Source organism: Alligator mississippiensis, chromosome 4 (assembly GCF_030867095.1).
Source record: "Alligator mississippiensis isolate rAllMis1 chromosome 4, rAllMis1, whole genome shotgun sequence".
Classification (NCBI taxonomy): Eukaryota; Metazoa; Chordata; order Crocodylia; family Alligatoridae; genus Alligator; species Alligator mississippiensis.
In genome coordinates, this window is record NC_081827.1 from 24,577,875 (window position 1) to 24,592,298 (window position 14,424).

A 14,424-nucleotide genomic window follows, 5' to 3' on the forward strand; every position below is an offset into this window, starting at 1 on the left:
TTCCAGGTGCTCAGTGCTAGGCACATAATGACTCAAAGTTCAGAAGCATCCAACACTCACAATTCTCACTAAAATTGGACGGGCTTTTCATCTGCGAGAAAGCAATCTCCATTTTAGGGGCCTAAACATGGATTTAGGTGCCTTGCTTCAGGACTTCCAGGCTAGAATTTGATGTCTTCAAATTCTTCATTTGTAAAATATTTTCATATCTCAGAGGTTTTAGGAAGCTTCATCAGCTAATGCCTGTAAATCGCTCAGAAGAAAGATGCTATTGGAGCACAATGTACTAAATATTGAAAAATATTCTAGAGAATTTGCAAGATATTAGAATCTGGGTAAGTAAACTAAGCTGTTTATTTAATAATTTCAGTTAGCACCCAAATAGCTAGAAAAATCTAACATCAGAATTGTTCATTGACATTATCTTTATTGAAGCATGGATCTTTAGCTTGGTTCACCATAAAGTGAAACATTTTATTTATGATAATAGACAGTTTAGGGCTATAGGGGCATTATAATGTTGCTGGTGTAGGTACAACTTTATCAGAAGATACAAACATGACCCGCAATAGAAACAAACACCAAATAGAACACGATGAAACGTTCACTGCTTACAAGTCACTCCATTACCACAGACACCAAATGGCAGTTACTGTAAGTAAATCAGCCACAGAGAACTGATTACTTTTAAACAAGGAAATGGGAACTTCTGTTTGGGGCTTCATCCACAGCTGCTTAGTAGAAAAAGTTTTAATGCCAAACATTCTTTTTATCCACAAAACAATGCTAACCAACAGACATATCAAAGAGTAAGACTGCAGGATATCAATGTCTTTATATAACTACTTTTGCAATTAACTTGATTAGGTATTTCAGTTTCTTTTATGCATGTTATCAGAATGAAAAATAGCCCAAAAATCAGCAGCAAAATATTACAACAACATAACAAGTAAATACAGTGCCAATGTGTCATGTTGTAGAAGAGAATACAAAGACAAACAATGATAACTTAATCATATAAAATATGACACAGAGCTGAAATACAGTGCACTTAAATAGCTATGTGACAAAGAATGTTAAATACTGTACTTAATATGTAGTTTTTTTAAACATAACATCTGAAAAGTCTTTGTGCTTAAATTTTTTTTCCTGTTAAACAGAATTAGTTTCTTACTTCCAATACTGCCACTGTAACTGATATTACAACAGATCACAATTTTTCACAGACACGTCAACATTAAAACATTTACCTATGAGAAAATAAGTCACTTCTCATTAGTTCACAGTGCGAAAAAGTGGTGTACACTCTGTCTTGAGAAAGGCTTTCAGTTTTTCACCAAGCCTGTTGCGGAAAAGTCCTGATACCAGACGTAGTGCTAGATTTAAAGAATGGAAAGCAACACATCACATGTTGGGAGGAAAAAATAAATTTCTCATTTCTTCATGGGTATCGTCTAAGTGACCTTCGTCTTCTGTTGTAGAAATGCCTGAGCCCATGTTGCCGTGAAAAATTCATCATGTAATTTTGTTTGCGAGTGCTGTTAAAATTAAGAGGGAGGGAGGAAAAAAAGAACATCAGTCTCTTAACATACATTTTCAAAATCCCTTCTGAAACATCAGCTGGTGGATTGGGTACTCCTTTGCTCTTGTGTAGACTTTTAGGCTGTGCAAAGTGAGGTAAAATGCTTCCATTTGACTCTGGTAGCATGCTACCCCTCTCAGTGCTGGATTTAGGCTTAAACTACAGCTTTGGGCCTCACAATATGAGGGGCCTCTAAATAAGAAAAAAACCCCTGGACCTTTTAATTCTAATATGACAAAAATATACATATATATGGCTCCACAGTTGTTATTCATATTGTGTTCATAAATTTGTGCAGAAATGATAATTCATCTTAAAATTTCATGAAAATCAATTTTCATGGATTTCGTCAATTATTTTTATCGTATGGGGCCTCTTAAAATGGACATAGCTTAGGGCCTCAATATGTCATAATCCGGCACTGACCCCACTGCACAACAAGTACAAGGCAGGTGAGGATAAGGCCCAGTTTGTTTTTGCTGACATTCAAGATTTCAGGACGTAGCTCTAAACATGTTAATATTTCTGTGCTGCTTAGGGCTGGATTCACTAAAGTTGCATGCACTCTCTGCCTTCTCAGCATAGGGCATTTCTCTAAAGCTGATCTGTACTCCAACAATCCTTGTCTTTCTCATTTATAGAGTCCTCAGTGGGAGAGATGCTGGTAACTCCTTTCTTTGGAGAAGAGAAGGAATATACTTCTGTGTCTGATAATTCCTGCTTTTACTACGTAGCAAACACCTGAATGGGGTGACTCCAGGAGGTTTCTTAAAAACAGAACAATTTTTTAAAAGAAGATTAAAGAAACAAAACAAATAGACTGACCAGATTTTTAAATGATAAGTCAAGACACTTTTCTATTTCCAAGCAGGTCCTTCCTTAAAGATGGTGAGGTCAAATGAAACAAAGCAAAGGGAAGGCTTACATCCCAAGGGAGAAAAATGGGAAATATGTAAGCTGAGACTTCTGTAAGCACCCAAGAAACCGACTTCCTTGCTCAGTACCTAGAACTGTGCCTAGTCTTAATATGGATTACAGGTGAAAATGGAGACATTCCATTCAACTACCCTGAAGTAAGGGGGGCACAGTTGTTGCTCTTTGTGGCTATTGATCCATATCTGCCCTGCCATTCAGAAAAGTCAAAGATAGTACAAGTAATTTGGGTGTGTATCAGTTCCAGGAAATGGCCAATCTGTGTTCAAATACAACCAGAAGTAAAAATATCCACGTTTTAATATAGATAATATTAATGTTGGTTGAAGGTGCCTGTTTCTCAGGATCTCAGCCTTCTGACCAAGGTTGGATATCAGGTGTATCTACCCACTTCCAGAACTATCACTCTTCTTGACACAATAAGTAGGATAAATAAGAGAGGTCTCTCCACTGCTTCCTACAGGGAAGCTGAGTTCTGAACTGTGCAACTTTTAATTCCCTCCTTATGGCCGAACATTATAGTCATGAAGCCAAAAGCATATCTGGCAAAGCTCTACTGATTTCTGTATACTTACATCAGAGAAAATTTATCCCTCTCATTGTTTTATAGTAATTCACAAGTGGTGCAGACATCCGGTTTCTCCTGGGAGAGTTGAAGCTCTCTCAAGAGAAACCATGGGCACTTTTATACGTGCTCTGGGGGGGGGGCAGCACTTTAATTAAAGCAGCTTCAAGAATAGTTCTAATTAAAGTGCCACCACGTCTCATGTATCAGCATCTTAAAAATGGTGGGGGTAGGGGGGAATGCACTTGAACTAAAGCTTGTTTGACTGGACTGGACAAGTACTAAATGACTATGCAGTAACCAGAGTACTTGTATAAACAAGTACTAAATGATAGGGCTGTGCGAAACTTCAGTCCCTGATTCGATTCGGCAGAGATTCGGCCCAATTCGGTGGCTGAGTTTCCAAATCCAAATTGAATCAGAGGACTCTTTAATCTCTCCAAATCGAATTGGAACCCTCCAAATCAATTCAGACAGATACAGAAAGATTCGATGATTCGATCATAGATACAGCTTTAAATGTTTTTTCTACATACCTCTAGGTAGCAGGCAGCTCGTGAATGCTGGGGTGCATGGAGTGTCCCACAGGAGTGCAGGGGGCTCCTCAGTGCAGTCAGCAGCAGACCCAGAAGTGGACCAGAAGCAGTTCAGGTACACTTCTGGGTCCACCGGGGAGTGCGCAGGGGGACCCCCCCACGCCCTCCTGGCTCAGTGACTGGTGCCTCCTGAGTCTGGGGGGGGCACCCGGGGTTCCCCTGTGGCTGATTGCCAAACCAGGGAGGTGTGGGGGGGCCCCAGCACGCTTCCCGGCAGATCCGGAAGTGGACTGGAAGTACTTCCGGGTTTGCCACTGAGCATATGGAGGGCCACCCCCACTCCTGTGGGACGCTCCATGCACCCCAGCATCGCAGTGATCATGAGCCATTCCTGCTACCTCAAGGTATGTAGAAAAAACTTTTAATGTTGTGTCTATGTCCAAATTGCTGATTTTCCGAATCAGCATTGAATCTTCAGGTTTGGATTCGGCCAAATCGAATCAGGGACAATGATCCAAATCAATTAATCGAATCACTGTCCCTGATCAAGGCTGAATCCAAACCAGAATTGAATAGGCCCCACTTCGCACACTCCTACTAAGCAGTAGCATCCCTGAACAACTTTTAGATAATGCTGACTATACAGTAGCTTCTCACAGTATGCATTTCATGCCATGTGATGCTACTGTACAGTAGTAACTGTGTAGTAACAAGCTACAAGCTACTGCGCAGTCAGCATCTCATATAGACGTAGCCACTGTCTCCCTTGTGGAGGACTATATTCTCTTCTGAGAGAAGCCACAGAATGTACAGACATTCTGTAAGTACTAAATGACTGCACAGGCAGCATCTCATGTATACATGGCCAGTATGTTACTTGCTGGACTCTGGTGTTCCAGCAGGGAGCAGAACATACCCCTTTAACAATTCCCATATTGTACTGCAGGGAACCACGGGCTGACCATGAGTAATCTGGTTCAGCCAACCCAGGCTGCCCTATGCACTGCTGCCATCTGTCACCAGGCAGACTAAAGAAGCCTGCAGAGCATGCTGTGATGTGTTCCCAAAAATCCCCTGGCTGCACAATGTTGCAAGGTCTCCACTCTTTTGGGCTTTAGCATTCAAATGTCTGTATATGAGGCTCTGAGTAAGTTTTTTTACCAGGAAAACAAACCTGGGAGAATTCTCCCAGATTATTTGAATGTGTGTACGTAGCCTTAGTTTCCTATGCCTGCTACAGTTTCTACAAGTGAAATATATAACTTCTGTGAGGCTTCCCTATGGTTTTGTGCACAGCAAATGCAAACTTGTATATGGCTCAGAAGAGAGTTACATTTGAGGTGATATAGCACTTATATGCTCCAGTCTCTGTACCACTGAGGCCATACTTATATTTGGCTGTAGCTTTGCCTGAAACTCTCTTTAGCACCACAAGAGAAAGACATGTATCACTAAAGCTACAAACAAAATCCACTTGGGTAGACGAGACTGAAAAAAGGCCTACAGCATAGAATCTGAATATTCTGTTTTACTACAGTGCCAGGTCTACCAATCACCAAGCACTTAACCATCCATATGCACACATCACTTTAACACAACTAGTTCTGGTCTGGAGGGTGGCAATTACTATAGCATAGTATGTTACACAACTATTGGGGGAGAGGAACACAAATCTGGGTCAGAACACTAAGTTTAAACACAGTGAGATGTTATCATGGGCTATTTATAGATTTCATAGACATTAGGGGCTGGAAGAGACCTCGTGAGATGATCGAGTCCAGCCCTACCACCATAGGCAGGAAGTCAGCTGGGATCAAGTGACCCTAGCAAGAAATATATTCACATGTTTTTGAAAGAGTCCAGAGTAGGTGCTTGCACCACCTCTGGGGGGAGTCTGTTCCAGATCCTGGACACTCGCATCGTAAAGAACTTTTTTCTTATGTCTAGTCTAAATCAGCCTTCCTGGAGTTTATGGCCTTTAGACTTTTGTTAACCCTTGGGGAGCTCTGGTAAACAGCTGTTCTCCCATGTCCTGATGCACCCCTCTTATATAATTGTAGGCTGCCACCAAGTCCCCCCTGAGCCTTCTCTTTTCCAGACTGATGAGTCCCAAGTCCCTCAGCCCTTTAATATCTACATACTGCAGTCAGAGCTTCAACTGAGAGACTTCTTGTCACCTCCCCACTGGAAACACCATGAAATGCAGTATATCTGAGAAAAAAAGTGGCCATGTTGATCCTGTCAGGCTCTGAAGCTGCTGTTCTAGGAGGTCAGGTCTTACAGGCCTGAGGCTTCGGGTCACTGCATTATCTCTTCAGAACACAACGTGTACTCTTTGCACCAAATACTAATATTCCCTTGAGACTGATCTGGAAACCATATTAGTACAACATCTGCCATCAAATCCAACATGCCATGCCTACAACAATATTGCTAATTGCTGATTCTGTTGAACAATCTCTATCCACTATGAGATGGACGGATACAGGGCCTGATGCAATTTCCTCTGGCTGCAACAGATGCAGAATCAACCCAAAGACCAACACTAAAATCAGAGTCACTCTTGTCGATGTAGTTTTCAGCTCTGTGAACCCATAAGGACAAGTGTACTGGGAAGAGGAAGGTTCACTCTAAGGAGGGCAAGGGGTAATACTGCCACCAACTTCCTTTGGGCAATTCCAAGGGAAGACAAGACAAGATATGTTCTGCTTGGAGTCCCTGCAGCTCCTGGCTAGCTGGCTCTGCCCCTCTGGGTCTACTGTGTCCACTTTGCAGTTGCAGTACCTCAGTGGTGAAAAGTATGAATGCAGTTAGGCCTCTGTGGCTCTGCTCTGGGTAGACATACTGTTGATGGAGGTCCACAATTCAGGGGATGTTTGTTCAAAATGAAATAAAGGGCTTGCAGAAGGTGTCCCAAACAATGAACTCGCTCTCTGCAGAGGCAGGGCAGGTGGTCAGTTTTGTTTATGAATGAAAAGTAAATACCTAGATTGCAATCAATTCCCTGTTCCTTTCTAGTGCATAAGCTTATTTTAGTGAATATGGCTATTAAGGAAACAGATGTTTTCCAAAGTAAGCATGAACATCCATAGTCAAATCTAGCTTTTACAGCTGTATGAAGATTTAGCATAGAAACCACCTTCAAAATGATCCCTTTTCCAACAACTAATTTAGGGTCTAATTGTTTGATTATAAAGTAACCATTTGTGCCAAATCCTAGGGTATAAAAATGATTCCAAGCTGCTTCCCAGCCAGAGTTTCAAGTCTTCTGCTTTTAAACGTCATGCTAAATCTTTTTTTTTTGTCACATGCAAGAAACAAAACTAAATCCAGCTTCTGCTGGGAATGGGTACAATTAGATCTGTATTTGGCAGGAACATCTAGCAGTGTTACAGTAGTCATTATTCTGGAACACCTGCCTGTAAGAAAATGGTTTTTGCTTAATTCTATCTGGCTTTCGCCCCAAAAGGAAAATTCTGCACCAGGGCGATTTATTACAATTTGGTATGTTAGGGACTGACAGCAACTAATGCACATTGGTTTAATGCTGTCTTATAGCAGTAGTGAAAATGAGACACCTTTAAAAAAAATAAAGAATAAAGAATGTTCAAAACATTCTTTATTATCCACTCACATACGCTGTCTATTGAACAGTGCTTATTGCCTTTAATGTAATGATATAAAACTAAGGGCAAGATCCAATAATGGATCTGGGTCTCTACTCATATACTACAACACCTAATTTCTGGGTGCTTGGAATGGCATGCTCCAGAATCTTGTGTTAACCTGAGTGCCCTATACCAAGCATGGGGAGAGTTAAGCACCTTGAAATGGGATCTAGAATAGCTGGAATGATGGGCAGTGAAATGCCTAAGGTCACTACACTTAGAGCAGGCCAATAGGGAAATACTGAGAACAGCGTTGAATCTCAAGTCCTGCCCCACAGGTACCTTACAAGGTGTTGCAGGCACTTCCATCTCCAGCCTAGAACCCTCTCCTGCAGGCAGGCACCTAATGCCTTTTCTTTCTATGAACTGAGCAGGGTTTTTTTTTCTTTTAAAATGCTGCTGGAGGAGGCTGTGCCCCCTTTTTATAATAGCTTGGTGGTAAAAACCCTCACCCATGAAGTGGGAGATCCTGGTTCTACTCCTTTGAATGCATGAGGCTATCCAAACCGACATCTCCCAGGTGCCAAATGCTCAGCTGGGAGAGAATACAACCTGTACCTCCTGTTGAAGCGAGGCCACTGAACTCAAGATTCATTAGGTTTGAAAGTACAAGCATGACCCTGAAACCCACACTACTTCAGGGACTCCTGTATTTTATCCAGCCTGTTTAATGCAGAACAGGTCTAGAGCAGGGACCAGAACCCAGGTCTTCTCTCTCCCAGGTGAGTGCTCGAACCAGAAGGTTGCAGCGTCATGCTTTCTTTCTTTGTGCTCCCTGACCCAATGAATTTTGAATTCGTTCCTGCACAGTGGAACAGCTTCAACAGGAACCCAGGAGAGCACTACCCAGTAGGCTACACTTCCAACCACTGCATTCTGGGACGAGTCTGATCCTGTCAGTCTGTGTTAGGCATGCTCAAAGACTGAGGCTCTCTGGGGACCTGGACAGAGGAATTTCTGACTTCTGAACCTTGACAGAGTTTTGGGATGAATCTGGCATTGAGCTGCTTAGCTGTGTCAAAACAGACAGTTCCAGGATCATGCAAAGAGGCAACTCAAGGTGTTTGAGGAACGTTAAATTCAACCAGGGAGGCATCCATGGAGTTAAGGCACCTGCATGCTTAGGTGGTGGCTGAACAGAGGTTTTCAAAATCACAATATCACGTGTAGGTTTCTAAACTCTGCCTCAGTCCTAGCTTAGGTGACTAAGTCACATGGAAAGAATATACACCTATCCCATTACATTAAACTGGATACCAGAAAAAAAATACGCATCTGGAAAAAGCCAAAAAAGCTAAAGCTTGCTTGTTCTGATACACCTCTATCGTTTCCTACTGCAGTACACACCAGCCTTTCTACTGTCTTATGAGGGATAAAGAGGGCTATAAGGGCTGATCCTATGCCCAGCAAAGTGAAAGGAGAGATCCTCATAGATTAGACTGTTAGTGTAGTACATAGGGACTCTATGGCCTGCGGTTGATATGCATGAAATTCTAAAGATAGTCATAATCAATAGAAGAACAGAGTCTAATGGTATTTTATAAGATAAAATCATAAGATTTACCTTATGTGATTATAGGACTAGAAGTATCATGTAATCTAACCCCCTGCATAAATATAGGATGTGCTATTTCTAAACCACCCAAGACAGGTGGCCTATTCAGCTTCTTAAACAATTCCAGTGAAGGAGATGCCACAACCTCTCTCAGATGCTTGCTCCATTGTCCTATAGTGCTTACAGTTAATATCACCTTGAGATCTTCATAACTACATTTTTCAGAAAGTGGCTTTGCATTTTCTGGATTTTGTAGGTCTAAGAAGCCTGTATAGTTATTTTATACAGCAGTATGGAGTTTGATTTGTATTTTCTATAAATAGAATTTAAAATAAGGATAAATAAGGATTTCTCATTAAGACTACATATGGAGATGCTTTAGCTATTATTTATATGGTCATAGTGCCCCAAATGTGCTAGGTACTATAATGCTTTTGAGGGACACTGTTTCTATCTCAAGTATTATGGGGTCTGAATGGAACTGTCCTTTGGACTGCAAAAGGTCCTCGGACACCATTTCAGTTCCAGTGGAAGTGCATTATCAATGGGCAAAAGTTTTTCAGCAATCACTGCCCCTAGGACATCTTCAGAGAGCCCTCTCTGGGTCACTAGTTATCTGTTGATCACAGACAGTGGAAATAGCACAAACCCTTGAAAGCCACTAGTGCACAATCTAATAGTTATCTTGTCAGGGCTACTGGTTTGACTTTAAAGGGGATGAGGGCTAACTCTGCTCTTGCTTGCTTGAGCAAATACCAAGAACTCTACTGCAGTCAGTGGTATTACACCTCTGTACATCCTGCAGCATCAGGTCCACATAGTACAATGATAACCCCTACCAGGGAAGTTCAGTAAACATGTACAGCAAAGCTGTTTTTGAAAAGTAGTTACTTCTGTGTCTTCTAAGCCTAAGTACATTGACCTGATTATTGTTTAATTTCAGTCTCTGAAAGTACACTTTGGAATTGCAGCCCTCAATATTTTTAAATATAAACCATGGACTAAGAAAATTTGGTAAATAATATATTCCAATTTCAAGACTATGTATTTACAATTCACATTTTTGTTACACTTAATATAAAAAGACTTCTTGGTTCAAACCAAACTGGGAGCTGAAACAAGCCTTAGAAAACAGCAAAGGCCAAGTGGTCCAATCAATAAATATAGCTTGGTTTAGAAAATTCTGTGGCTGAGTTATCAAACCTGTACAAATTGATTATCATCAGGGATCCTAGTTTTCCATTCACTGTGGAATCTGTGTTTTTCCATAAACTATTGAAAGCATGGCAACATCCCACTTCTGCTTTCTCTTACTTTTGCTGCGGTTTTTGCCTCTCAGAAAGTCTGCCGGAGGGAGGAGGGGAGAGAGATGGAGAAATGTATTGCTGACTGGCTATGAGACAAAAAATTCAGCAAAAATGAGAGAGCAGTGATGGAGCCACTTGCTGTGGGATGCCCCATGTTTTTGGCAGGTTGCGGAAAAACACAGATTTTTGTGTTTTTAAAGCAGAGATTTTCCATTTTCTTCCTGCAGAAAGTTAGAAACCCTGGTTATTATAATCACTTTGGTGACAGATTCTGGCTGAAATCCTGGTTTTACTGTCAAATTCTCACTGACTCAATAAGAACAGGATTTCAAACTCTGTTTTTAACTACTATGTTGATTAGGAATGCCCAGCTGGATAACTATGGCACAGCAATAATGGCGTTTTTGTAATAAAAACGGAAACACCCCAAATAAAGATTTGTTGCTATTCTAAGTTGGGTGGTTGTGAGTTACCCTACCATGTGTGTGTTTATGGATATACAGGACCTGATTTTGGCTATTTCATTTACTGAAGACTACTTTGTTTACTGAAAACAGTGGGAATTTTACCTGAGGTCAGAGATGGACCACACAAATTGATGAGCACTCCCATTTCCTTCCTACTTCAAGGCCTGTTTGGAGCACTGTGTACCTTGAAGGCAGCTCTCAAACCTTAGTCAAAACTCCCACTGCCTTTACTGAAAGGCTGGCTGAGCAAGGTGCTGATTATATCCTGCAAAGCTCAAGTCCCACTGATACTCCAGCTTAAAAATGAAGGCGCTGACTGTGCAGTAGTGATGTGACACTATTATGCAGTAGTATTAGGCTACTGCACAGTAGCATCACAAAAATATGTTTGCTGGTGCTACTACGCAGCAACTCAGGTTACTGTGCATTTACTTAGTACTTGTTTATACAAGTACTAAATAAATACACGGTAACCACAGTAGTGTCTCATGTAGATGTGGTCACTAAGAGCACAAGTGAGTCCATGTCCTCTTCCACAGCATCATCATTGACAAAATTCTGGGAGAGAGTCTGTAAAAGTACTGTAGCCATACTAGCAACATGCATGGGATATGAATTCAGGGACAGTACTTACCTTACTCTAGTGTAAAACCAGTGACAGCAAATAATGAAATACAACACAAGTTAGAAAATGTCTTTCAATGCATGCAGCACTCTGATTAGTCATAAAACCCTGATGAGGTTTAGAGGCAATATAGGACTTTTCAGCTCTTTTGAAAATAAAAATTGAACAAATTATTTCTTGATTTCTTAAAGCAATATCTATACTTTTTCTTTTCTATAAAATTCATCATGCAGTTTATAAACAAAGTAAAAACAGTCATTAAAACACATCGGCGTCATACTAAATTTGGCATAAATGTTGTGAATATAAAGATAATGCCCTACCATTTTAACTGTACTATAAATATTTTGATAATCTTTGATGAAATATTCATTTAAAATAATTGCTTTCTATTAAAGAAAGGAGGCAAATGAAAATGTTTTCCCACATGGGTACTTCGTTGCAGTTAGTATATATAATTTGTATTTAAATAGTACAAATTTTTTTGCAACAAATGCAACATGAAATTCTCAACAATTCATTTGTGCCAAAAATGTGAGATTACTTTGATAATGAATAGCATGGAGTGATGGCTATGGAGGGGTTAACTCCGTGTTTTTTGTTCAAAAGTGAACTGGTTTTTACAAAGAATTATGGGATCATGTCTTGCATTCCTTGCACAGCTAAAATTTTCCTGGATACCACTGGGAGCTTTGAGTGTGCAAAAAAGGCAGGACCAGACCCTAAATTTACAGGTTATTGTTCTGCAGTTCTTAATACCTTGGATCAGAGCTCATTCTTTCTTTATAGGGCCTGCCTTATTCACAAAAAATGGCTAGTCAAGATGCACATGCAAAGAGTGTGTGGTAACTGTGGTTTCACTGTGCAGAAGACAGGCTGTGACTTGCACCCAGGGAAAAAAACTAAGCTAATGTGCTAATGAAATGCAGGGTTGGACACGGGCCGTTCTTAGGGTAGAAGTACTGGGACACAGGAAAAATAATCTCTTCGACGGGGTAGAGGGTCGTGAGAGAACAATGTTTTATTCTAAGAAGGACCACAGTTATGGAACGTGTGAGGGCTCTGCCCAAAGCTTTCTTCACAGGTGGAAACAGCAATTATACTGCACTAACAAATGCATCATGAAATTTAGATTTAAAGGTGCAGGAGAACTTTGATATATGTTTCACCCCACATTATTATGCAGGTCCACCACCACCCTTAAAGCAACACGACAAATAATTAGCTGCAAGACTAAATATAACTCTTGATCTGAGCCTTCAAGAGGCCGAGACGCAATAGATGTTAACAAAATAGATGTTATATTCACTTTGAATGCCATTACAGTATTAGTATCTACATTACAGTATTAGCAATATTGCTGCTGAAAGAAATGTATGATTCAAATAATATGTAGCCTTCTTTATTGCACCTATAAGTTTTGCATTCACATATTAATTGCAGGTCAAAATAGTGGCATTTATTCCTGCAATTTATCTGTACCCAGAGAAGAGGAGGTGTGCCTCAGAAAGTGTAGCCCATAAAGTGTTAGGTGCTAGGTCTTTATCATGATGATAAGGAGTAGATCAGAATGAACAGTGTATGATTGCCCTGTTTATAAATCAGCTATGATCTGTTTTCTGGATATAACCTGGCCTGTGGGCCGCTTGTACACACCATGGGGTTTACTTCAGTTTAATTCTCCCTAAATTGAAGTGGTGGGTTTTTAAAAACCCTGCTTCTATTTAAACCAAAGTAAATCCCCATGGTGTGTACACAGGGGTTGGGGCCCAGTCCTTACCTGCCTCTCTGGTGGTAGGGGGGGAGGGCGAGCTGCCAGCAGGCTAAGCGGTCCCTGAACTGGGGCAGGGGGGTGGCAGTACTTCCCTCTGTGGCAGTAGTGGCACCCCCCGGGCGGCACCCACCCGCAGACACCTGGCCCAGATGGTCCTGGGGGGCACTGCAGCTACAGAGGGAAGCACCGGGCCCCTGCACAGCTCAGGCAGGCTCCGGGGAGGAAAAAAAAAAGAAAAGATTAGGTTCTCCATGTTCTTTTTTTTCCTTCAGTGGAGCCTGCCTGCACGGGCTGCCTGCATAGCCCCTGAGATGCATGGGACCCAGTGCTTCCTGGTTCCCTCCGTGGCTACTAAGGAAGCAAACTAAAACACCTCAGACATGTTTTATTTCACTATGTCCCAAAGTCACTTAATGCACAATAGGCTGCCAAATGTGCAAGCAGCAGCATTAACGTGCAATACACCGCTGAACATGCAAACAGCAGTGTCATTAAAGCAGTGCAAAAGGGCATTTAACCTGCTTTAAAGGTCAATTTTGTGGCGTGTACAAAGGCCCTTTGGGACTGGTTAACTTCCAGTGGATTATGTGGTCACTGGGTTGCGGTTACCATTAGAAGGAGCAGGGAAGGTATACGGTTGCTGGAAAAGTAGTATAAAATGAGAACTCTTGCTTGCAGTGGGTCCTTAGTTATTTCATAGAGCAGTAAGGCTGAAAGGGACCTCAAGAAATTATTTAGTCCAACCAGTGATCAAACCTGTGACCATGGGTGTTATTAGTACCACACTCTAATCAACTGAGTTAAACTGACAATACTTTCTCTGTAAGGAAGCAGTACCCCTACCTGCCCTCTCACCAGTCTTCCTCAAGGTAGGAACTAGAAATCAAAAATATATTGGGGTGGAGAGAAGTTGGCAGGAACCTAGAGTGGTTCACTAGCAGTGCCTAACAGGTTAGGAGGGCAAGGTCCTTTGCTTGTTCATGGAGGAGGAGTGGAGAAAATAGGGGAGGGTTCATGTGAGGAGAGCAGGAGTGGATTATGGTAAAACAGGGGCATCTCAGGGCAGGATACCGAGGACAAATATAGACATCCTCAGCAGTCCAAAGGTTATTTTTCTTATTAAAAGGCTTCTACCCCTTTAAAAAATGGAATTTAATAACATTAGGATTAGACACTCAGGTCTAGAAGAGCTACAGCTCATGCAGAACACAGGGCAGGGGCAAGAACCAAAAGTCCACAGTTGTGCCCTCCTACAGCTGTGGAGCTATAGGAGTTGTAGGTATAAGTTACAGCAAACTCAGGATTGCTCTAACTTGGTGTATCTACATGAGATGGTTACTGCAGAGCTGCCTAATTAGCTCTACAGGAAAGTCTCAGTGTCTACACATGTAGCCTTATTAGGCTGCAGGAAA

At 41.4% G+C, this 14,424-nt stretch overlaps 1 protein-coding gene across 2 annotated transcripts in view; it reads right to left on the minus strand.

Annotated features, from left to right (window-relative positions):
• Positions 1 to 407: 407 nt before the first annotated feature.
• The window catches only part of RELN (reelin), a 557,181-nt gene continuing 543,164 nt past the window's right edge, over positions 408 to 14,424 (minus strand). For both annotated transcript variants that reach the window (XM_059725849.1, XM_059725848.1), the window contains exon 64: positions 408 to 1,538. In XM_059725849.1, the coding sequence (XP_059581832.1) occupies positions 1,442 to 1,538 (97 nt within the window). In that variant the 3' untranslated portion in view covers positions 408 to 1,441. The remainder of the gene's footprint in view (positions 1,539 to 14,424) is intronic.